General features: G+C 40.8%; 2 protein-coding genes across 2 annotated transcripts; one reads left to right on the forward strand and one right to left on the reverse strand.

Annotated features, from left to right (window-relative positions):
- Window positions 1–1,583: 1,583 nt before the first annotated feature.
- polr1h (RNA polymerase I subunit H) lies at window positions 1,584–4,541 on the reverse strand. The gene is made up of 5 exons (XM_030063283.1): window positions 4,404–4,541; window positions 3,412–3,531; window positions 2,476–2,576; window positions 2,271–2,380; window positions 1,584–2,084 (listed from the first exon to the last, which is right to left on the reverse strand). Exons 2-5 carry the CDS (start codon window positions 3,527–3,529, stop codon window positions 2,060–2,062), a joined length of 354 nt encoding a protein of 117 aa, XP_029919143.1. The 5' UTR covers window positions 3,530–3,531; window positions 4,404–4,541; the 3' UTR covers window positions 1,584–2,059.
- On the forward strand, window positions 4,485–24,400 carry ddx39b (DEAD (Asp-Glu-Ala-Asp) box polypeptide 39B). The gene is made up of 11 exons (XM_030063252.1): window positions 4,485–4,623; window positions 9,253–9,486; window positions 10,418–10,545; window positions 10,969–11,061; window positions 12,402–12,585; window positions 14,182–14,300; window positions 18,411–18,542; window positions 20,743–20,852; window positions 22,173–22,317; window positions 22,911–23,058; window positions 23,922–24,400. The coding sequence occupies exons 2-11, from the start codon at window positions 9,264–9,266 to the stop codon at window positions 23,936–23,938; spliced, it is 1,299 nt and encodes a 432-aa protein (XP_029919112.1). The 5' UTR covers window positions 4,485–4,623; window positions 9,253–9,263; the 3' UTR covers window positions 23,939–24,400.
- The last annotated feature ends 563 nt before the right edge of the window (window positions 24,401–24,963 follow it).

Genomic DNA, 24,963 nt, shown 5'->3' on the forward strand with positions numbered 1-24,963 from the left:
AGAGGGAGTACAGGGCGAGGGTCAGACTCGGGGAGGTGTAAGGGCTGAGTCTCACTGCCTGTGGGCAGTTGCTTAGAAAGTCCTTAATCCACAGACACAGTTGGTTACTGAGACCAAGGTCCTGTGCTTTCCTGACCAGCCTGCTGGGGATATTAGTGTTACAAGCAGAGCTGTAATCCACAAACAGCATCCTAACATATGTCCCCTTCTGCTCCAGGTGTGCTAAGGCAGTATGGAGGGCTGTGTTTATGGCGTCCTCAGTGGATCTGTTCACCCTGTATGCATACTGCTGGTCTGAGGCCGGGAAGAGGGTGGATTTGATGCGCCCCAGAACTAGTCTTTCAAAGCACTTAGAAATGATGGTGTCAGTGCAACTGGTCTGTAGTTGTTCAGGGAGCTGACGCTGGTCTGCTTGGGCACCTGGATGATAGTGGCAGTTTTTCAACAGGCCGAGCTAGTAGCATGCACCAGGGAGAGATTGAAGATGTCAGTATCAGTGTCTGTGGCTCCTTTAGTTTAACTAAATGTCATCTTCATATACACTCAGTGGCCACTTTATTAGGTCCACCTGCACAGTCTAATACAATCAAATCCAACAGTTGTGCCATAAGGTTTCCTTTCCTGCTGCCTATAATGCTCAGCTTGTCTTGTTGTCACGGTAACAGAGGTGTTCATTCACTTCTGTTTGGCATTGAGCTCATAGTTAGTGCTGCTGTTGGACAAGACTGCATTTTATTGACAGCTGTTTCTAATATTCTGTCCCCCTTATGTTTATAAATAGGGAGGGCAAAAAATTAGAAACACCTCTCAATATAGTCCAGTACAAGACCTCTTCAAACTACAGCCTCAATAATAAACCTAAAATTAATTTTGCACACTCTCCGTTATGTCAACAAAAACTGAACATTAGAAACTTTCTTAAAAGGTAGAATTTATGGCAGAGCTGCTGACCTGAACTGCGTTAGACTGGACAGGTGAGCCTGATAAAGTGGGGTATGTATACACCATATCATACAAATATGAAGAAATACCACATTTTACAAATGTTTGCATTTTACAAATGTCTGATGTAAGAAAACATCGCAAAATGCTTGAAAATTTGGATTTTTTTTTTAATGAAAAGCACTTTATTCAGTTTTATCCAGTAGCAAATTACAATAAATAAAATAAATGACAAAACAGGATAACTGGAAAAAAGGTAAATAAAAAAAAATTGCTAAAAAGAAAAGGAGAACAATATATGAGACTCACAAATGATTGCTAATTAAGACAAAAATAATATAATAAAAATATAATATGGGCTAGGATGCTTTAGACCGAGGAGCTGATGGAACAGATCTTGTGGTGACAAAAAGGAACAATGTGTTTCTGACAACAAGATCCATGTAATAAAATCTTTTTTGTCCATTATGAAAAGTGATGTGGTTAATGTGAGAATGATATGACAGTGTATTGGGGCCACTGCAGGGAGGAAAAAAAACATCAAGATTAAAGTGGTAAACTTACAAAAAAAAAAACTCAAATTTATTAGAACATTTTAAAGTCACAGAAAGAAAAAGAAAAAAAAAAACTTTGAAAATTTGTGACTATAATTTTATAACTTTCAAGTTTTTTCTCATAAATTTGTGAGTTTCTTCTCATATATTTACCACTTTAATCTCTTTTTTTTCTCGGAATATTATCCCTCTCTCCCAAGCTCCATGATTTTTTTTCTAACTAACAATGCCACTAAAACGCTGTCGTAGGATGATCTTATGTCTAATCATGACTGCAAAAAGACACCAACAGAACCAAAATAAATGATATTTTCACAAAAGCAACAGTTTATGCTATGATGCTAAGTGGGTATTTCTGTCCTGCGGATTTCTATCATCCTGAAACATGCACATATACACACCGTGTAAACAAACTGCATTCAACATTGTGAATGCAGCTGAAAGCCATTGAGATGCTCTGCACAGGGCAGTGAAGGGCATGAGGTGGCCATTTGCTCAAAGTCAGCAGATGGGAAAACAGAGGCAGGTAGGGGAATGACCGGGAAAACACTGGCTCTGTCCTCTCAGGAATCCTCTTTCTCCTGATACCTGGAATTCACATGAAAATCATGAGGAATCATCACACAGCAGGAATGCACTATGCAGAAAATGTCATTATGAAGTTACAGACAGCATGAGGGTTCACACTGCAGATCTGACTGTACCAGCTGTAGGTGGCGCACCAACTTGATAACACTCATTCTGCATGACAAACACTACGTTCATATTCAATACCTGCAATGTATACAGGTGAAGAAGACAGTCTGTCCTTCATCTGCTGATCTCATTTGTTTGGTTTGGTAAACCATCCCCTCTTTATTGCATCGAGAGCAACGTCTGTCAATCTAGAGAGATCAATTGTCAAAACAAAGGCTTTATTAATATATGCAGCACACAATCTGAGTCCAAGAAGCAGCTGATAGGAGTGAGTTATTCTTACCACAGGTCCCTTCAGTTCTGAATCGTTGTCCTCTGCCACTATTGACGACTGCTCCACAGGGTTAAAGATCACTGTGGAGCGGATCTCCTGGCCTGAGAGCTCTGGCAAATAATTACACAGACTTACACATTGGGTTTTTTACATTATTTTTGGCATTAGCATTGGTATTTTAGAGGGAGACAGGAAAGGCAGCGATGAGAGGAGGAATGACATTTGAGTGCGGATCAGACTTCATATATTTGTCAGAACCTGACCTGAGATGGGAGCATGCTAACTGAGCTTGACTCGAACCTGACAGGCTTTCTGTTTGTTTGTGTCTGAACCCAACCCAAGCTCCAGATTTTGCTTGTCCTCCATCACTAGGTTACATTCATCACCTGAGATAGCCTACATGTTGCCTTTGGCATCATCACATAAACTTCAGCACTGTACAGGAAGTCGCCCTGAACTATGACTGCCTAATAAAGCAAAAATGTCCAAAAATAATCTAATTTAAAAAAATAATTAAAAAAAATCCTCTAAAGCAGAGGTGTCAAACTGGTGCCATGGAGGGCCGAGAGGCTGCAGGTTTTCATTCCAACCGAAAACTCCACCAGCTGATTTCACTGATCACCCCACCTCCAAGCAGAGAGGAGGGACTAATCAGTGAAATCAACTGGTGGAGTTTTCGGTTGGAATGAAAAACCTGCACCCTCTTGGCTCACTATGGCACCAGTTTGACACCCCTGCTCTAAGGGGTTTCCTCAAAGGTACTCTCCAAAGTGCCAAACAGTCACGATATATAATCACACCACTACAATATATTGTCAAATAGTCTTGCAGGAGGCAGGAAGAGAGACAAACACAAGATGAATGCAATATAGCCACAGGCTGTATTGCACTGCATCAATTTATGTGCTGAGCCACGTCCCTATTGAAGCCTCATTGGACTGGTACCTCGGACGGGCAGGCTGAAGGCGCAGCGCGGGCATCTGAGCGTGTCCCGCATCCCGGGCACAGGGAGCACGCTGCCACACTCAGGGCAGAAGTTGGGATCCCCGCTGAAACACGACATCACTGTGAAAATCAATCATAACACGTCAGAGGCAGGCCTGTCACTGCAGCTGCAACTGCTAACCTGCCCATTACTTCATGTCTAAAACATTAAAACTGATGACTTCTTCCAATCACACCCAAATCAGTGTCTTCAACTCGCTTCTTTGGCCTGACTAGCAGGCAAGAACACCAAGCTTTATTTTGTAACAACATGTAGAAGAGGTCCCTCAAAGTAAGCAGAACGACCTGCTTTTTACCCAGATTCCCCTTGGGACTCAAGAAAGGATCTCAGACTCTGATTTTTTACATTTGGTCTACTTTTGTTCCTGTCTACAGGCGTACAGATGACTCTGCTGTGCAACAATGATATGACCCTGAGAAAAGCAAGTCATACTTAGCATTTAAAGCTATAACCAGCAAATGTTTAGAATCTTTACTTGATAAACAACTACAACAATTAATCGATGATCACATTTACAATACATTTTCTGTCATCGAGTACAGGTTGACCGACTAATTCATTTAGCTCTACTGTCCATGTTGTGTTTCAACATGTTCTACTCATTCAACAGTGTACGTGGATAGTACAGGATTATATTCCAGTGTTATAAATGGCACAACACGTGTGCCGAACATCTACAATCAGGAGCATTTAAAAATGTAACAATTAAACAATTTTATGGTCACTCGATTTGAAAGGGGTTTTAATGAACCTAGATTTTTGCATAGTGTTTCCCAAGTAAAATCAAATTGTTAACCAGGAATGTTTGTTTAATTCCGCACGAGTTGAGAGGTCTGTCACTTCAGCACGCATTAGCAAACTAAAACGTTACATTCAGTTGTAGCAGCGTCGTCAACACATCATCATCGTCATCAGATACAGGGCGACTTACCTGCTGGATGTAAACAACGTCCTAATAGCCAGAAATAACTACGATTTATCAGAGGACTTCTGCGAAACTTCCCGCGTCTCTAGTGCCAGTCAGGCACGTGTACGGTCGCATGGTGTGGGGTCCTTCTACTCACGGTCGAGAGCGGATGACGCCAGAGGAATACGATAGCGCTTCACTTTGAATCGACGACGGGGTTTATTTTTTATCTGTGACACTTAAGGTAGGTTGCTGAAAATGAATATAAAAGTATTGCATGTAACTTCCAGTCGGCGGTATATTTTTCAGAAATGTTAAAGTGACGTGTGGGCAGTCAGCTGGTGCAGGAGCCGAGCTGCTGGGCTGCTCGCTAGCCTCCTAGCTGAGGGCAGCTAGCTAACAGATGTTTTGGTGTTAGCCAATGATGCACGACTGTGGTGTGTCAAGTGGTGTGTCAGTGTGCAGGGTCCCACTGCGAAAACCCGTTTCCTGCGGTAACTCAAGTTGTACCATCCTTTGTCCGATACGTTCCTCTCCGCTGTAGGAAAACATTTTACACAGGGTCTTCTGGATAATTCGGCATACATAGAATATACAAACTGCAGCTTTTTTCAGTGAAAAACAAACTTGCATTTCGGTTTTGTACACCTGTCTTAATACAAGTGTCACGTTTCTGTTTACTAACATCGTTACTAACACTTGGACGCTAGGTGCAATTTGCAGAGTTTGAAGTATTATTAGGTTTTCCTAGCCGACAGTACATTCATAAAGGGCTGTTACCTCATTATTGCAGAAGAGCCCTTTTCATGTAGGTCTACATTCCTTAGGCCTAGGCTAGCCCTAAGCCTGAGGGATGTGTATGTTCTGTGGAGCGACCAATCACGTTTCTCTATGTGTCGGTCTGATGGACGAGTCTGGGTTTGGTGAAACCAGGAGAACGTTCCCTGCCTGACTGCATTGTGTCGACCATAAAGTTTGCTGGAGGAGGGATAACGCTATGGGCTGTGCCTCGGCCCCTCAGTTCCACTGAAGGGAAATCTTAATGCTTCAGCTCACCAAGACATTTTGGACAATTCTCTGCTTCCGGCTTTGTGGCAACAGTTTGGGGAAGGCCCTTTTCTGTCCCAGCACTAACTGAGCCCTAGTCCACAAAGCTGCTGGCTGAGTTTGGTGTGGAAGAACTTGACCGGCCCGCACAGAGCCCTGACCTCAACCCCATCCAACACCTTTGAGATGAACCAGACCAGAGATTGTGAGCCATGCCCTCTGGTCCAACATCAGAGTCTGACCTCACAAATGCTCTTCTGGATGAACGGGCAAAAACTCCCACAGACACACTCCAAAATCTTGTAGAAAGCCTTGCCAGCAGAGTGGAAGCTGTTTTAGTTGCATGTTTCTATCCTAGTGTTGAGAGGTGTATTTTGTGTAGTATATATTGTGTTGTCCCTGTACATCTATCTATCCAGTCCATGAAACAGGATTAGAAAGTTAGCAAGATAACTTTAAAAAGTGTCACTGAACGTTGTCTGAAATTTTGTCTATTAGGCCTAATCGTAACTGTCATCAGGGATAACTGGTTCATTATGCCAAAACTAACATTCAGCCTATCTTTTTTAGACTGAAATCACAATCACTGGTATTTAGTATCATCTGTTGCACAGTTGTCTCACTAACTTTCTAATCTTGAACCTTGTTTGCCAGGCCTTAGATTTAGCAGCTCAGTTCACACTTGTACTTATTAACCCAGGCCTTACAGTGGGCTCTGGGTTCAGGCTTCACGCTTGACAAAGCTCAGGGTTAATGTCTTCAGAACACTTTTGGCACATTTTTTATTGGACACATTTTTTATTGTTGTTTGTTTTGTTGTTTGTTAAATACTTTTGTTCTAACCTTGACTCTTACCTTTGTTCTAACCTTGGCTCTTTACCTGCCAAATGTGGGTAAAGTTTGAGTTTGGCGGATATATAAATTGTGGTCACTAGCCAGGTGGCCACTAAATAATTTGGAATTACCGTGCAGGGCCAGGTTTACATCACTGTGTTTTTTTTTTTATATGTGTCAGCTAAGACTAATGTGACCCTCATTGTTCACCATACCTATTGTGATGTCAGCCAATCAAATTAAAGCTGCCTATGCCAAGTTCACACTATGCAACTCTCAAAGTCATCAGATCACTTTTGTGTTCACACTGGACAACTTGAACTAGCAATCTTCAGTCATGGTTTTCACTCCACATGATTGAGCGGTGACAGGGTGGTCACACATTACATTAGATTTACAGGCGCTGAGTGAACGCTGATTTGCCTCTGGTCTGGGGTTTTTGTCAGTGAGCTCCAAAAACCGTTTGCGACAGGAAGATCAGGCCAAGTGTGAACTTGGCATTACCACTATTTGGCTCATTCTACACCATGTCTCTCCATGGTTTTGTCGTAAGAAACATCTGCATTTATGTCTTATTAGAGATGTGGTGACACATTTGCAGTATTAGGCCACCAAAAAGACAACATGAAAGCGAACAGAGACGTCATGGAAGTTGGCATTCTTACAAGAGGTGTCGTCTGAACGACGTAGGAGCCCTGATATCCTGGCTAAAATATTAAGCTCCAAAGCACAGTGTTTAAACAATGCATAGTGCAGTTTTATGGCTGGTCACAAATGTTTTTGGCTTGTACGTTTTCTCAGTTTACCTGCCTTTTGCAGATGTATCAAACACTTCATTTTAGACCCTGCCAAGTACCAAACCGATGCCAGTGTTTAATTAATAAACTCTATGCCTCACTCTATTTTTGTGGAAGAAACTGAGATCATTTTATGTGTAAAGCAACAAAGCCACTCCCTTTGGGAACAGAGCCAACAGGCAACAACATCACTCCAGTGGCTCACATGGCAGAGCATGTAGCACTTATCAAGGCTGATTCCTGACTACAGCGGCGTGGGTTCAGGTCTGAGCCGGGCTGTTCACTGTGTGTCATCCTCATCTCCCCTGTGTCTCGTTACTGTCACTATCAAATAAAGCAGAGATGCCAAAAACATAATCTTTTTTTTTTATTTTTGAAGTAACATAAATGTTAGAAGTAGTAAAACCAACACCAATCAGTCCTTAATACACACACGCACGCACACACACACACACACACACACGGAAATAGATAAATAAATAAATAAATATACATATGCATACACACACATACGTATGTATGTATATGTATCTGCACCATCTGCACCGTCTAATATAATCCAATCCAGCTGTTGTGCCATAAAGTTTCCTTTCCTGCTGCCTGTAATGCTCAGCTTTAGCTAAACAACTTTAGGTGCAGCAGTGTGGAGGTTGGTGAAGTCAGTCACATCTACTGAACAGACCAGAGGCCTGTATCACGAAGCAAGCTTAGTTTTCGCTGGATTAGCCAGACCTGTCCGGATACACTAATCGAGATCATGGTGATCAGGGATAAGCGGTATCACGACGCTGGTTATCAACTCGCTCATTCGATCCAGGTTTGCCTCATCAGGAGCCGTGAACGCGCACGTATAAGGGGCGGAGTCTGAGGCAGCCGACCAATCACAAACATGAGCGATAAGGAAAAAAGCACAGCGTATGTCACGGCGGAGGTGAGGCATGTTAGAGCCTACTGGAAAAGTATGAGGAGGAAAAACAACATCTACACACTAAATCGAACGCCGCGGCTGCCGCGAAGAGAAGGCAGAATGCTTGGCAACGAGTTGCCGACTAAATGCGCAAATTGCACATCGGTGGCTTAAGTCCACATCTGACGCTGAAACCTATGAACTCACTGCACTGCACAGATGTGCTGCGTGTATGAGAGATATTTAATTCGTCCAGGTGTAATCCCTCAAGGGTTAAAAGAACGTGGGACCAAGTAAAAACACAAAAACACAAGAATATCATTACATTTTGTAAGTTTGTCATTTTATTATAGGCTACATTTATTTATTGCCATTTATTATACAGGCTATAATAAAATGAAGCGGACGCCAAAAATTAATCACGTCAGTCAGTGCATCAGGTTGACAGCCTGAATAAAATCAGATACTGAGCTGCGATTGAACAGGAAAAAAGGAAACTATAAATGCCTACTCGCCCTCTTGAATGAAGGGTACAAATGATCCTTTTTCATATTTGCATCAGCGAGCTGTCAATCTGGCCCATTCTCTCACCCAGGAATAATTTGCCCCCCAAAAATATTTAGAGCTAATTAATTGAGCCATTTTAAATGTCCCTAAAATGTTGTGAAACGCCTCTAAAAAATACTTTTAATTATCAAATTAAAAAAAAAAAAAAAAAAAAAACAGAAACGATTTCTCATTTCTGTTTTCCTCTCCCACAGAGTGTCAGCGCTGTACAGCAGGCAGCTGTTAGCCAGGCTGAAGTGCTGCTTCACATTAATATTACATACTCTCTCTCATACAGAGAGTTGTCGGCAAAATGTTACGGATATGGCCGGTCAAGGAAAATCCTTTAATGCCGTAATGCTCTCCTTATTTGGACTCGTTGTTCAATGGGATCGTCAATGATTGGTCAGGCCACGGTTTGGCAAACAGCTGATTGGCCAGGGGGCGGTGCTTTATGTAGGATTCAATCCTATCCTGAAAGTTAGCCTGCCCCGTAGCAGGCTAGCGTTCAGGATAGGATTAGGACAGGTTTTCTATCCCGATCAGAGGTGAACCAGCTTTGTGATACAGAAAATCCGGAGTTGAGCCTGAAGTTATCTCGCTAACCCCTTAATCCAGCTTCGTGATACAGGCCTCAGCTTCACTATGTGGTGGCTATGGCAATATTGTGGCAATGTGCCTCAGATGAGCCTGTGTATGGGAGACACTGCTAGTTTACTGACAGCATGAATTATCTGTGCAGCTTTGGCAAGGATGACTGAGAATGATGTGGACAACGAGCTGTTGGATTATGAAGAGGATGAAGTGGAGGCAGCGGGCGTGGCTGAAGTGGGGAGTGGGGACGGCATGTCAGTAAGGAAGGAAGGAGTGAAGGGCTCCTATGTATCCATTCACTCCTCTGGATTCAGAGACTTCCTGCTGAAACCAGAGCTGCTCAGGGCCATAGTGGACTGTGGATTTGAGCATCCATCTGAGGGTAAGTAACCTAACATTCTTACAGCCTTACGTGTGATATCTCAGGAACCCCTTGAGGGAATTTCTTCAAATTTGGCACAAATGTCCACTTGGATTCAAGGATAAACTGATTCGATTTTGGAAGTCAAAGGTCAAGGTCACTGTGACCTCATGTGTGTCCCATTCTCATAAACATCATATCTCAGGAATGCCTTGAGGGAATTTCTTCAAATTTTGCACAAATGTCTACTCGGACTCAAGGATGAACTGATTAGTTTTTGAAATTTTGGTGGTCAGACATCAAAGATCAAGGCTCCTGTGACCCCACAAAATTCATTTCTGACCAGAACTGAAGAAGTCATGAGCCAATTATGACAATGTCTCACACAAATGTCAAATAGGATAAAATGATGAAGTGATGACATTTTATATCCAAAAAGTGAACCGTCAGATTCAGTGTGACATTATTATCTGCAAAAACATTTTTCTGGCCATTATTCTATGCTGTTACTCAGCATTATCACTTCACTTCCTACTTGGGTCTACCATAGGTTCATAGGTCTTGCTGATATTGAGCTTCAGTATTAAATTTCTGGACAGTCTGGACAGACTTTCCTGGTACAGAAAGACAACTGTAAGGTTATAATTCTAGTTTCAATATGTTTTTACCTAAAAATGTAAAATGATGGACCCAATCTACACAAACCATTCCACTCAGTCAGTGTAAATTTATTAGAATTCTTTTTCACCAAGAGTTGAATATTGTAATTAAAATGTCTTCAACTGGCTCTCAGAAAGCTGAATATACACGATGAACCAGAATACCTTTACCAAAGCATTATCAGGTCTCATTTTACAGATTAATGAATTACCACATTAATCTTATACTCTTAATTTGTTTTTCTCTGGGCAAAAAATTGGATTGTTTGGATTGGATTGTTATTTTTTTGCAGTTCAGCATGAGTGCATCCCGCAGGCAATCCTTGGTATGGATGTACTATGTCAAGCTAAGTCTGGGATGGGGAAGACTGCAGTGTTTGTTCTGGCTACCCTGCAGCAGCTGGAGCCTGTAACTGGACAGGTAACCTCTTCTTCCACCCAACAGTTAATGTTTCCCTGCAGAGATGTTGGACAGTTAGATGTTTTCACTTCCTACCTGGAAAAATGCAACAGAATATCCCTTCAAGTTAGAATTTTAAATAGGGCTGGGCAGTGTATCAATATTATATTGTTATCATGATATGAGACTAGATACTGCCTTGGATATTGTCATATCATGATATGGCATAAGGTTTGTCTATTGATGGGTTTAAAAGCTGCATTACAGTAAAAGGAGGCAGTTTTCTTTCATTTATTACACTGCTTGAGTCCTTTTGGTATCGCATGTCACAAAAATAGTTCGTATTGGACATACAGTAGTGCTACAGTCCCAATGCAGACTTACCAACCATAGGAGGAACTTCATCTTAACTGTCATTCTGCTCATCCCCTTCTCTTGTTACAGGTATCTGTCCTGGTGATGTGCCACACCAGAGAGCTGGCTTTTCAGATCAGCAAGGAGTATGAGAGATTTTCCAAGTATATGCCAACTGTCAAGGTAAATATTGTAACCCAGTGGTTTTCATTTATAGCCTCACTTTTTATTGTTCCACAGCACAGCTGAGCACCGAAGGTTGGCCTTTTTTTGGCACCAACCAATTTTTAATATTTTAATTTTCTTTTATATGTTATTTAACCATGAAATGCCTCGCTGACATTAGAAATCTCTTTCACAGGAGTGAAATCAAATCAGTAGCAAAACATGTTAAAGGGATACTACACTCATGCATAATTTTTGTATCAAGTACTCACTGTGTGCTGCTTTCAGATGCCGATGAAGAACATTTTGCTCACAAGCTGTTTTGGTAAACTGATATTCATAAAACACCAGCCATCTCTGATCCGATGGGGAAAAAAAATAGGTACAAATTTTCATGATTTTACAACAGCAAAACTATATCAGTTCAGTTTAAAAAGCTCACACTCATCAGGCTGTATAATCTAAGTCTCTGACACTGGTGCTCACTACTTCCCAAACACCTGTGTTTTCACCCAAACCTTGCTGCATCCATCCAAGCTGCTCACTCAGTGAAATGCACACGCCTCTGTAAGCACACTTTTGCAGAAGTGGTCTCTGCAGCAGTCGCAATGTGTCAGACACCATGCATCGCACATTTAAAAGGCAACACATAGCAAAGGCGGTACACCCAGGGCGATTTGCACCAATTGTGGGGTTGTGGTTCGTGATACAACTTGGCTTTGTGAAATACTCCATTCTGATTGGTCAGTCACAACATTTCATGGTCCAGTACTTGTGAATGACTATCGTTATGAATAACTGACAGTGGCTTGAAGTCCCTACTAGCAGGTTTGGTACATCTGATCTATTTACAGCCATTAATTAAGTTAATAAATTGACACCGAGCTGCAGGAGCCAAAAATCATTACAACATGAATATCACTTGCAGTTTAACATGACTTGCAGGGTAACATGAAATGTTTGGTACATGGTTGAACCCTGAAGTATCACTAGAAAAGAGAAGAAAACCAGATGAAAACAACAATGACAAGGTAGAAAGCTTGCTGAAATGTTACAAAAATGTGTAGGCATCCAAGTTTAGTTGATGGTTGCAAATTTAGCCTATAGATTGGTTATTTGAACTTCTTGTTTTGACATAGTCTTGAAGGCTAACATAGTCATTTCAGTTTTAATATTTTTTGTCAAATTATTCCACTCTTAACCTTTTAATAAGTGGGATAATGTATAGCCTGCTATTCATTCTTGCAAAATAACACCTGACATGGTAATCAGCACCTTGAGTAGTCTTGTATTGTCATGCTGGGCTGGCTGTACCGTATTTCTTACACAATCCATTTGATGTCTGTGTTTGTCTCCAGGTGGCCGTGTTCTTTGGCGGTCTGTCCATTAAGAAGGATGAGGAAGTCCTGAAGAGAGAGTGTCCTCATGTAGTGGTGGGAACGCCGGGCCGGATCTTGGCACTGACTCGCAACAAGACTCTCAACCTGCGGCACATTAAACATTTTATCCTGGACGAGTGTGACAAGATGCTTGAGCAACTTGGTGAGTAAATATGTCTTTCTTATCTCCCCATATTTAAAGGAAAAATCCACTCTAAAGCTCCACTCTTTAACCATGTAAAAGTAATAGCTATTGTGGATTTATCTTGCATTTCTTGGCCCTTTTTGATGCTTGAGTGGTGTATTTTTCTCATACCTGTAGATTTACAGTGCAGGCTCATTTGATAGCAGAAACATTTTCAGCTATCTAAAACATCAATGGTTAACAAAAAGTTTTTGTATCAGTCCCTTAAAATCATAGAGCAAGAGCTTCTTTCTAGGGACTCTGTTTTGCAATAACATTGAACAATCATACAAGAGGGAAACTGTCACAGAAGTGGCAGAGATACTAATTGGTCCACTGACAGTAACCTCAATAGACCAGAATGCAAGACATTTTGTGTTTTGCCCTATCACTCTACCTATATACAGTGTCTAAAATTAACTTCATGGCTCACCTGCCCAAGGCTGGTAAACCAAAAACATTTTACTTGCCAAGAGTGTTTTTCTTAACCTGTGCAGCATGATTAAAATAGATATTTTAGACAAAAGGTGCTGTTTAAAGGGCCATATCAGTGATTTTGCATGTTTATCCACAAAACATATATACTTCACGATTTTGCTGTTTTTTTTCCCAAAGCAAGCAGTCATATTTTGGAACTCTGATACCATTTTTCCTACTTTTTATACAGCTATTTGATTCCATTTATGCCACCATGATATTAAAATGAACATTCAGTATCGTCAAATTTTCTTTACACCAGTATTTCATCACCATAATAAACTCACCCGCTTAAGTTTTCCTAAAAGGAGCAGCACTGTTGTGTTTTGATGACTTGAAACTGGCCGGACTGAAACAGTCCCTCTCTCTGCCAGTAAAAAGTCCCCAAGGAAAAATTGGCGAATTATCTTTTTTGTGGTATATGAAGGATGACGACTTTGTTAACTGTAGAGGCAGAACATTATACAGTTGGTGTTTGAATCAAAAAGTCATGTTTGAAAACAACTTTAGGTGCAGCAGTGTGGAGGTTGGTGAAGTCAGTCACATCCACTGACCAGACCAACTTCATTATTGCATGACTTGCAAAATGTTTTTTTTTTGTTTTTTTTTTTTGTAAAATCTGGGTAAATTGTAGTTAATGGACCAAACATTCATAATCACTGGTATGGTACTTTTTATTGTATACAATCAGGTACTATTTGAAACAATTAATAAAGAGGAAAGGACAGACTAATAGCATTAATTAAATGCTAAATTAAACTTTACAGTTGATACTGAGCTACTGTTTAGCTTTGATTTCAAGGAGCCAAGCTCTGAGAGAGCATACATTGGCCAGCAGGAACAACATTTGAGACTAAAGACCAGTGACTGTGCATCACTGCCAGTCACTGAAGTTGAAGTGGGCGAGGGAATGTGGCTACATCAAAAAGGAAATTAGAACACTTCATCAAATAATTCCTCTTGGAATTCACTGAGCATCAGGGTGTGAGGCTTGAGTTTTTCTTTACTATCTTATGTGTCATTCCTAATGTCCTATTTTGATATGGCATTAACTGAGCCAATTCTGACATGATTCACCATTCTCTCCACCTCATGCAGACATGCGCAGAGACGTCCAGGAGATTTTTCGTATGACACCCCATGAGAAGCAGGTCATGATGTTCAGTGCCACCCTGAGCAAAGAGATTCGTCCCGTCTGCAGAAAGTTCATGCAAGATGTAATTACGCCTCTCCTCTTGCATTCACCATGCCTGTTGTTGGTCCCACCACACCTCCACTTCTCCCTGTGTTATGCCATGCCACCTGGAGTGGGGGGGCACAGAGTCGCTGTTTCGTCACGACCTCCATGAAACCGAGTTACAAGCAAGCAAGATATTTTTTCACCGTGCCCCACCCAGGCCCTTCAGTGTTTGGGGAATGTGGGGAATTGGCAGCCCACTGTCATGTCATGGCTCTTTTAATTTAGTGAATGACCAGTGTTTGGTCACTCACTTAGCCTATGATAACACAAGCAGCGACTTTGTCAGTGCTTTTTTTGCTGCCATTTTTTGCCATTGAAACTTGACTTTTTTGTTGAAGTTAAGTGGGAGTTTCATAACCGTTTTTGTGTTGTTTAGTTGTAGAGATCTCGTTGCCGTCTCCTGTCTCCCTGGCCTCTCCGCAAGCTCTATTTGAAGTAAATGACCAACCGTCGCTTACTAAGACAAAGTCGCTGCCTGTGTGAGTGCATGCTAAGCCTGCAAAAACCCTGCAGACTCCCACTTACTTGACTTAAAGCTACAATATGCAACTTTTTACCCGGAGACACAAATTTTATTATTAGTCCTGTGCTATTTTAGTCAAATTCCTTCCCCAGCACTTGTCACTCATCTTGATGAGCTGTCATCCAGCCTGAGGTTGAGCTAAATAGCATCTGTAAGCCTCTACAGGCATTGAAGAGGCAGTTTCTGAACACAGACAGTTAATTTAATTTGCATTTTATTTGATAGGTACATTATTTGAGGTACATTGCAAATAACAATTATATTTTATAGTTGAAATACAAAAGTTGTGCTGCACAAAGAATTTATAACTATTGCTAATTTCTAAACCTTGTCCCTTGTTGAGCTTTCAAAGAAAGTACAGCTGTTTAGATTATACAGTAAATACAATATACAGCAGTGTTTCCCCTATCATTCTATTGGCGGGGTGCAGCTCCTCGCCAACGGAGCCTCCTGCCTTGCCTGAAAGTCACACTAAATTAATTTAATTTAATTAATCTTCAAATTTAAAAAATAAATAAAATCACAACAGAAATAATTTAATGTCACATTTCTATAGAATATGTCTATACTGTGTTTTTATCAAATAAACTACATACGTTCAGGTTGGTTATTAATCTAATGTATATAATGTCAGTATGGGGTCTATCTGGTGGAAATGCACTCTGCTGTCTTGTGAGAAGGAGGGCAGGGCTCTGCACTAATCACACAGTCACGCACGTGCACACGCGCTTTGGGGATCCCCCCTCTCCAAGCCAGAATCCTAGGGGAAAGACTGGACAGTGTGATTAAAAAGTACATAAGCTTAAAAATTCTACATAGCACAATATCACAAAATGCAATACTACCTAATCATCTGCACATAAAATAGCAACACTAACAATCACTGTTTTTTGCTGTCATTCTTTTCTTACCATGTTCCTACATTGTTGTTGCTATGACCTCCCTGCTCTAAGAATGCTAGGCTCACTTTGATAGACACAACCAGATCACTACTGATATCACACCCACAGCAAAACATTCCAACATCATTGAAAAGCCACTTTCAGGGGAGAAGATTTGCATAAACACACAGTGTCACAGGTGCCGGTAATTTAAAATATATCCTGTTTATTAAGTCATTTAGCCACTTTAATGTCATAAAACTTGCATATTGTATCTTTCTGGTCAAATTACAATATAGCGCATTTGCTATACAAAAAATGTCTCATTTGACATGATTGTACTCAGTGTTTTCTTTGCTTATGGTTAGGAGCCATAATGGACTGTAGTTTAACTTGTTCTGGTTGCCCACATGGTGAGAGGCAACTGTGAGGCAACCAGTGTCCCAGACCAGGAGACCAAATGTCCTAGTTTGAGGCTGGGCTGAAAAGCTTTAAGATCTGCTACCCTACACATGTAGCTGTGTTAGCCCTTCACTGCTAGGTCAGATGTAGTTCATCTGTTTCTAATCAAACAAATATATGTTACAGTTTGTTCACCTCGTGATTTCAGTATCCAAATACGACCAGTACTGCCATGTGTACTGGTGGTGACAGGGAACTTTGCCTCCTTGCCCTTACTGCTTAATGCAATCAAACAGAAGCAGATAGCCTTTGAAGTGTGTGGTTTTGCAGAGCAAAATCAATTAGTCATATCTGAACTGTCAGGTTTAGTTAGGAATGACACTATTAATTATCTTGGCTGGGGAACCAAAGCACTGCTCCAGATTTCTCATAAGACCTATAGATGTAAGCAAGGTCTTTCCTGATCTTTAACTTTAGGTAATGCCGCCTACAAAGCTCCCAAAGAGAGAAGAAAAAATACACAAATATAAAGCATTATCACAAAAAAGGTTCAAACAAATAAAATAACCATGTTTAGGCTGCCCATAGAAAAACTGAAAGCTCAGTCACTGAGGGTGAGCCAGACCATGGCCAGCTCTCATGGCACTGGCAGTTGATCACTTTTCCAATGTCTTCATTTGTGTTAGTCCACCAGCCTCACTAGAGTGCACTAGTAGCTCTATGTCAGCTGAGTCTACTTAAATGTAGTTCAAATAACTGTCTTGAGATTGACCAATAACGTAGCCTGCACACAACTCAATCTTGGAAAGGAGTCATCTTTTGGCCTTGAACTGTAATCCTGGTATTGTAGTTTCAAATGATAGCAGACACAAAGCCTCTCAAAGACAGTGGCACGTAGAAGGAAACAGGAAGTGTAGTGTGCAAATGTGAATAAATAAGAACTGATAGTAGCATATCTGAAAGAATGAAGGAGGAATAAAAGAATGAATAAAAATAAAGAGAGCAAATACATATTGACTGGAAAAAGTTCCACTCTACCATACTTGCTCTAATATCACAAAGACAAAGAACAGCTAGAAGAAAAAAATGAAAAGATGAAAATCGAGTTTAGTTCTGTAAACACTGTTATACTACTGTATAGATGTCGCAGTAAAAAACTCCACCTGACACTCCTAAAATTTGAATTTGGCAATTAGTAATAACACAAATGTCTAAAAGAATAAATTGATGAAGTGATGACATTTTATATCCAAAAGGTCAAAGATCAACCTCACCGTGACATCATAGTATTCTGCAAAAACATTTTCTGGCCATTATTCAGTGCTGTGACTCCATATTTTCACTTCACTTTGTCTTGATAACCAATGACAGCCAGGACAGGGAGCCTCCTGTTCCTCTGGGAGTCCTCCCTAGGCTCATTGATTTTGCTGATATTGAGCCTCAAGTGATTATTGTTGCTCCATGTGATAAAGCTGTTTAACAGTCTTCTGTACTCCCTGGTAAAAAAAAAAAAAAAAAAAACTGCTATTTTGCCTAAAAATAGACTTAATACCTTAATATGAAATTCCTTCAGTCGTCACTGTAAATATTCTGAGTGTGGAAAGACATGGATGTAAACTACAATTTGGCTGGTTGGCCATGGCACACTAAGCGTGAGGCAGTATTTCTAGCTTGTGTTTTAATCTTAGCAATAGCAATAGGTCTGTGTGCGTGTGTGCGTGTGTGTGTGTGTGTGTGCGCGCACGCGTGCATATGTGTGTGTGTGTGTGTGTGGGGATGGAGCTATTTCTTTCTCTCTCTCCCTCTCTCTCTCTCTCTCTCTCTCTCTCTCTCTCTCTCTCTCTCTCTCTCTCTCTCTCTCTCTCTCTCTCTCTCTCTCTCTCTCTCTCTCTCTCTCTCTCTGTGCATGTGTGTGTGAGTGTGTGTGCGCGTGCCCTCTGCTGATACCTCTCCATTGGTATCCTGCTACTTTCTTACTCTTGGTATGTCTTCTTTCACTATACCCTATTCCCTTCAACTGCTGCCACATGGGACTGTTTGTTATTTATACATTGCTCCATCATGTATCTCAAACTTTCTTTGATCCATGCTAATTTTTTCCCCACATAATTCAATAACCTCATTGCCTGATACCTGAACTAATCACTCCCTCTCCTACTTTCTGCATATCGCCCTGTTTAACCGATTAAATCACACCATCACATTCCCTCTGTCCCACGTCCACATCCTCCCTTCCATCTTCTCATTGTCCCTAACCCTTTCCAACTCCTGCCTGCTCCAGCCAATGGAAATCTTTGTGGATGATGAGACCAAGCTGACTCTGCACGGGCTGCAGCAGTACTACGTCAAGCTGAAGGACAACGAGAAGAACAGGAAGCTTTTTGATCTGCTCGATGTGTTGGAGTTCAATCAGGTACTAGTTGATATTCATTATTTTCTACCCATGGAGCTAGAGGAAGTTGTGGAATAGTGATTCTGCATTCATGGCACAAAGGAAATAATCGCTGCCACAACTTGGTAGAGCTTACACAAGCTGTGGTTGGTTTTATTGTACATTTGACTGTGATCATCATGCATCCGCCAGCGCCCCCTTGAGGCTGTCTTGTGAAAGCTCCTGAGACTACAGTTCTTGACCAGTAGTTTCCAGGGATGGAAATTTTGATGTTGATTACTCCATTAGATAAAAAATGAGAACTTGAGTACCTTTGTAAAAAAAAAAGAAACAAAAAAAAAAAAAAAACCCTGATATGTAAATTGCCCTTATCCCAAAAGAAGACAGTATTCCTACTAAGCTGTTAAAATGGCTAATGAAGATGAATATTCCACCAAAAATCCTGTTTACATGCAGGCTTGCATATTTGTTGTTTGACTGTGTGATCACAGCCTCTTTCATTCTCTCTGAAATGGTCGGTGGTGCCATATTTTCATATATCCAGTAACCTGCTGATATCCAAGTCTTTCATAATGTTTAAAAGTAAGTGTGTTTCTCCTTCCCACCAGAAATGTGAGCTTTTTTGTGAATGTTTCTCTACCACAGCCTTGCAAAATTTTGGCTTGTTTTTTTTTTGTTTTTGTTTTTGTTTTGTTTTGTTTTGTTTTTTTACACAACGCATACACACAGCTGACCTTAAAATGGAAAGAAGCCGTGTGTCGCAAACTGCAGTAAAAACCCCAATTGAAATGCATATTCCTGATGCACTGTATACATGACCAGAGAATGCTCCTAATTATGAATAATATTGACATATCCCAAAGGTCTTAATCGGAAAATGCTGCATTCAGAAAAAGGTCTAATTTGGAATATCCAGACGGAATATGCTGTTTACATGTCCTGTATCAAATTAGGAATACTGACAGAATAATATTGAAAAATTTTAGTGTACATGAAAACAAACTGTGTGTGTCACAGTGGTAAATAATAACTTCAGAGTCTTTTATGTCATCAGTTGCATGCAGAATGACTAGACACCATCTCTTTTGCATTAAATTTGCTATTCGTATTTGTTGGGAAAATGAAAGCCTATGGCCAGCGCAAAACCCTGCAGCTTTTTAGTGGGAAAAGGGCTTTTGAATTCAGGAAGTCAGAGAAACCAGGGTCCATCACCAGTTTGCAGTTGGACAGTTATCACTGTTTTAGATAAGAACACTGGAATTCTATCCGCTCTTCTTGGGTGAAGTTTATTTGGCACTCTAACACAGCGAAACACAACATAAATTGTAACCCTTCTCTGACAAGAGTCCCCAGCCCACTGTTTTGACACACTGGTCCTGAGGACAAAAGACAGAGTAAAGACGGTGTGAACAGTGTGAGCTCAAAGGTCTGTCCTAGATAGTAAGGGCATTCTGGTTCTTGCAGGTACTTAATTTGCAACACAGCACTTAAGTAACATAAATTAAAGCTACATTAAGCAATATTACATGCACTTTGTTGCAGTAAAATGATCCCCTCCAGTTTGCGAGTCATCACCTGTGGGTCTCGTGGGTCCACCGTACAGTTTGTATCCCGCCTGTTGTTATGTCCTGGTTAGAGCTTTCTAAATTTGTGTATCGGCCTGACAAGCTCCTCCTCTGCCCTGCACTTCACTCCCCCACTGCTTCACCTTCATTAAAAGTGTCAAGTATGTCAGTGTGCTTCCCTCAGAGATTCCCTCTCCATGTTGCGAGACACTTATGAAGCGAGGTCAGTTAGGATTGGGTGTGCCTCAGCTGGGCTACAGGTTACTCCTGGCTCTCCACTTTCCAGTGGAGACTTGATCCCTGCCCTGCTGGCCACACTCGTGTTCTCAAGTATTATTCATGACCTTAAAACAGAGCTGAATAGTGCTTTACGAGTGTATTTACTGCCTGAAAGCTGGTATATATATATATTGTTCTATTTACTGGTGAAAGCTCACCTGATTGCTCTTTTCTGTTAGAAGGCTCATGTCTACCATCTTTGCTGTGTGACATGAATGCAGCAATACTCGTATTAAGTGCTGTTTGCATTTTTGTATTTATTACAACAAGCATGTTAACATGGAGGTATAACAAGGCATTAATCGCTCATTTGAATGCACAAATCGAGTATATGAATGGCACCAGAAGCCATGCTAGTGCATTATTCTGTTCTCCAGGTGGTCATCTTTGTCAAGTCTGTCCAGCGTTGTGTAGCTCTGGCTCAGCTGCTGGTGGAACAGAACTTCCCTGCTATTGCCATCCACCGAGGGATGCCTCAGGAAGAACGGTAACAGTTGTCTGGAAATATAAAATGTTTAAAGACGCAGACATATTGAAGTTATAGATCAAAAGTATTAACCCATACATTAATGATTTTGACACAATTTGCGTCAAAAATCGCATCACAATCTGCAACCTGACCTGAGCCCGATGGGCCCTGAGGAAGAATGCCAGGCTCTGGTCAGGTAGGGCTTTTTTTCCTCATCTGTGATGTCTGGCCTAGTCGAGCACTAGTATTTGTTTATTTGTTTGTTTGTTTTCACATTACTGCCCCCATATACTATAATATAAGCTTAATATATAAATTCCTTTTACACTAATCTGTCTCCGGTGCTCGTGACGGGGTCACAGTAGCACATGTCCTTGCAGTTGTACTCTTATTAAAAATTAATTTGGGCTCTGCTTGGGCCTCAAATTTCATGTGACCTGACGGGCCAGATCGGGTATAGGTGGGCACGGTAGGGTTTGGGCCAAAATTCTAGTCCAGTGCTGACCTCTTCCCTGATCAATACTCAGTCCTATTTTAGACAGACTTTTATTTTGTTTGTTCAAGGTGGGAAAAAATGTGGCCGCTTAGATTTCAACAGATGGTGATGTGACCTGTTGCACCCCATTTTGGAGTTTAATAAACCAATCAGTCCACAACTCAGAAATCTTGTGATCAGCTCAACTCATCAGTTCTTAAAAAGTCTCAACTGAGGCACACCCAAAAATTATGGCTTTAATCATTTAAAGGGTAAAGATGCGTCAGACATGAGTACTGCTGTATGCAAACTATGCCAAGGAAAATTCATTGATTGTTGTAATTCCTGGTATGTAATGTTCAGATTAGTCAGGAAACAGCACCACACTTTTTGTTTTGCTGGTTGGTTTCTATCCAGCTCTGAAGTTATTTTTGAAAATTCAGTCAAAGTAAATTTGAATGACGTGCCCATGATAACTGTCTTTGGAAGTATGACTGAAAAACAAGCAAAACTGGCTTAAGGTTGTAGTTGAACATGCAAGGGCCTGGAATTTCTGCATTGTCATGGAATTCTCAGAAGGTATGGGGAATTTTTAAGTGCTCTGGAAAAGTCAAGCCATATCAGAGAAGTTACAGATGGTTAACTGTCTAGGAAAGTAGTATAATGTGTTTTGTAAACATTTTCACACAAAACGCTTTAGTAGTTTTCCACCCAACCGGAGTAGAAAGTAGAAAGTAGACTGTTGGAATTAATGTCCAGAAAGAAGCATTAACATGAGGAAGGTTAGCAATATAGTTTTTCATTTGATACATGAATTCTAGAGGTTCACTGATGGCAGCTCTCCTCCTTCATGCCTTCTCTAGTTTATCTCGGTACCAGCAGTTCAAGGACTTCCAGAGGAGAATCCTGGTGGCCACCAACCTGTTTGGTCGAGGGATGGACATCGAGAGAGTCAACATTGCCTTCAACTATGACATGCCAGAAGACTCAGACACTTACCTCCACAGGGTAGGTCTTAAACACCTCCCCACCACACAAACACGCACACACACAAACACATACACACACAGAGAGAGAAATAGCTCCATCCCTGTAATGCATATCCATACAGTCTGTATCTGAATATATATAATCTGGTTAAGGCAAAATAGTAATTACTTCCAGTTCTGTAAGTATGGGCATAGCCCTCTAACAAGCTTCACTTTTGGAGGTGGTACAAGCACAGCTCATTTCCAGGCAGATGAGCCATCTGGAGCCAGTTACTACATGGTCAGAATGTTCTGACATGAGGGGCCAAACAACAGGCAGCAAAAACACACAGGAAAACAATGCATACTGCCAGCTGGGCAATGAATAGCTGCATACCTTTATCAGAATTTATCAGGCGTGTGACGATTCAACAGTGCATCTAGATGCAGCAGGTTTCATGTCTAAGATGTGGCTGCAGTAACTGAGGCAGCCTATATCAGCACAGAGGTGAAAGAGGGTAGCAACATGTTTTATCTTTGGCAACATAAACAGTTTTATGTGGTTGACCTCTCCTGCTACCCCAAAAAACCCTTTACATTTCCAGTTGTAAATGTGGTGTGTGTGTTTGCCAGGTTGCTAGGGCTGGCAGGTTTGGCACCAAAGGCCTGGCCATCACCTTTGTCTCTGATGAGGGTGACGCACGCACTCTCAATGATGTACAGGACCGCTTTGAGGTGAACATCAGCGAGCTGCCCGATGAGATTGACATCTCCTCCTACAGTAAGAGATTCACTGCTGATTATCATTCTTTCAGCTCTTAAATTATCAAAATGCAAGGCCTTAAAATATTAAAGAGTAACTCAACACTAAATCACAGAAGGTGGAAAACCTCTGCTGCACTGCCCTCTAGGGGCTCAAACTTTCAGCTATTCAAGCCCTTAGGGCAGTGCAGCAGAAGTTCTCTGCTAGTGTTGTTTAACACTTCAGAAATGGTTTCATGAAAACAGAGGTCTTACTTCTTTTTTTCATGTAATGCAGGTTTATAAGGTTTCCATTTAGCAGTCATAGGGAAACCTATTATTATTGCTGAAATACCTATTCAGTATCATTCCTTTTTCCTGCTTCTTGCTGAATAATTCAGCCCTACATGCTGAACTTTTTCTGTTTCAGCACATGGACAGTTTAGCCTCCTTGGTACTTGGTGTGCTTATATGATAGGGTGTTAAATCCAAATAGCTGTCACACTGACATGGTTACCAACTGTGCCAATCTTTTTTTTTATTATTCCCATCATGTTGGATGTTTGAATACTTGAATACTTTGCACAAGCATCAGCATGACGATTTAGTAACAGCCAGCCAAGTATGACATGTTGGCATTAAAAATGAAGGAATTACAGCCAGCGTAAATTCAGACCACATTTTGGATGTCTTCAATTAAGATGAAACATTCGGCTTGGTCCATGTGTTTCTACTTAAACATGACAGCAAGTGACTCAAACATTAACTCAAACTGTTAAACCTACAGATAAGCTTGTAACTGCTTAGCTCACAAAGGGAGGAAAAAAAGCATGGAGTGTTTAATGGTTTAATGGTCAGTAAAGCAGCACCTTAACAAGTGATCTCCACTCTCTCTCCCTGCAGTTGAACCAACACGATAAAGACCAGATGGATCACTCTGCGTTTTGCAGACGCTTTGTTTTGTATTTGCAATTTAACACTGATGATAGATGCAGTTTGTCTTTATATCAAACTGGACATGTCAAACAACATATTTTCCTAATCCTATGACATAATTTGTTTTTGAATGATTAAAACTGGACACAGGATTGTTGTGTAGCGCCTTCTGCAGATAGAAATAAGGATGTCAGAAAATTGACTTTTTCATTGTTTGTTTTTATTTTGGTTTGTTTGGTTTATTTAAGTTTCAAATGTCAGTACTTGTCACTGGATATTTTATTATGTTGTCTTATGAAGCACAGGTAGCTCATTTTATAGGTGTTATAAGTTAACTTGTTACCAGAGGCAGTTTCTAGAACTGACAATAGAAAAGAGGAAATGTATGTAGGGAAAAGAAAATGCTGTTTAGCACTGTGTGGATTAATAAATCTGTTTTTTGGCTGATAAATTTAATCTCCCATTTTTTGATATAACTCTGTGATTCCTACAGGCTGCTGTATGTTTGTTAATCATTCATGAAATGTAGGTTGTCTTAGCACACACACTATATGTTTGACTGTGATGGGAGTTTGGAGTTTGCCCTCATGGATTGAAACCCAGCTGGTGTTTGAAGTCGTCAAGAACTGTCAACATCTGAAAGACCGCAATTCTGTCATGATGATCTTGAATTTCAAGAATGAGACTGAATTTTAATTTCCATTCCTCAAGCTTTACTAAATACATATGCAGGCAGACTTACCTCTGAAATGTTTAATCTTGGATGAAAAAGTCACTTCATGACATGAATGCAGGTTTTTAACTTCAAGTGGTTTTCTCAATGTGCATTTCCTCATCTCTGTGCGAATGTCTTGGCTTGGAAGCCTTGTTTAATTTCTCCACTACTGATAATCTGGGTTTTGGGTGTTTGTAAAAGTGCAAGTAGGCAGGAATCCAACAGGATGACAAGTGAAAGGAAGCAGGGACAGAGAACTTCCTATCACAGGTCACTTAACAGAAGCACAACCAC

This window comes from Myripristis murdjan, chromosome 11, assembly GCF_902150065.1.
Source record: "Myripristis murdjan chromosome 11, fMyrMur1.1, whole genome shotgun sequence".
In the NCBI taxonomy this organism is placed as follows: domain Eukaryota; kingdom Metazoa; phylum Chordata; class Actinopteri; order Holocentriformes; family Holocentridae; genus Myripristis; species Myripristis murdjan.

Coding starts and splice junctions, on each gene's coding strand:
- ddx39b (XM_030063252.1), top strand. CDS start 9,264: ATGACTGAGAATGATGTGGACAACGAGCTGTTGGATTATGAAGAGGAT. Junction 9,487..10,417: donor ATTTGAGCATCCATCTGAGG/GTAAGTAACCTA, acceptor ATTTTTTTGCAG/TTCAGCATGAGTGCATCCCG. Junction 12,586..14,181: donor CAAGATGCTTGAGCAACTTG/GTGAGTAAATAT, acceptor CACCTCATGCAG/ACATGCGCAGAGACGTCCAG.
- polr1h (XM_030063283.1), bottom strand. CDS start 3,529: ATGTCGTGTTTCAGCGGGGATCCCAACTTCTGCCCTGAGTGTGGCAGC. Junction 2,577..3,411: donor CTTCAGCCTGCCCGTCCGAG/GTACCAGTCCAA, acceptor ATTATTTGCCAG/AGCTCTCAGGCCAGGAGATC. Junction 2,381..2,475: donor CAGAACTGAAGGGACCTGTG/GTAAGAATAACT, acceptor TGATCTCTCTAG/ATTGACAGACGTTGCTCTCG.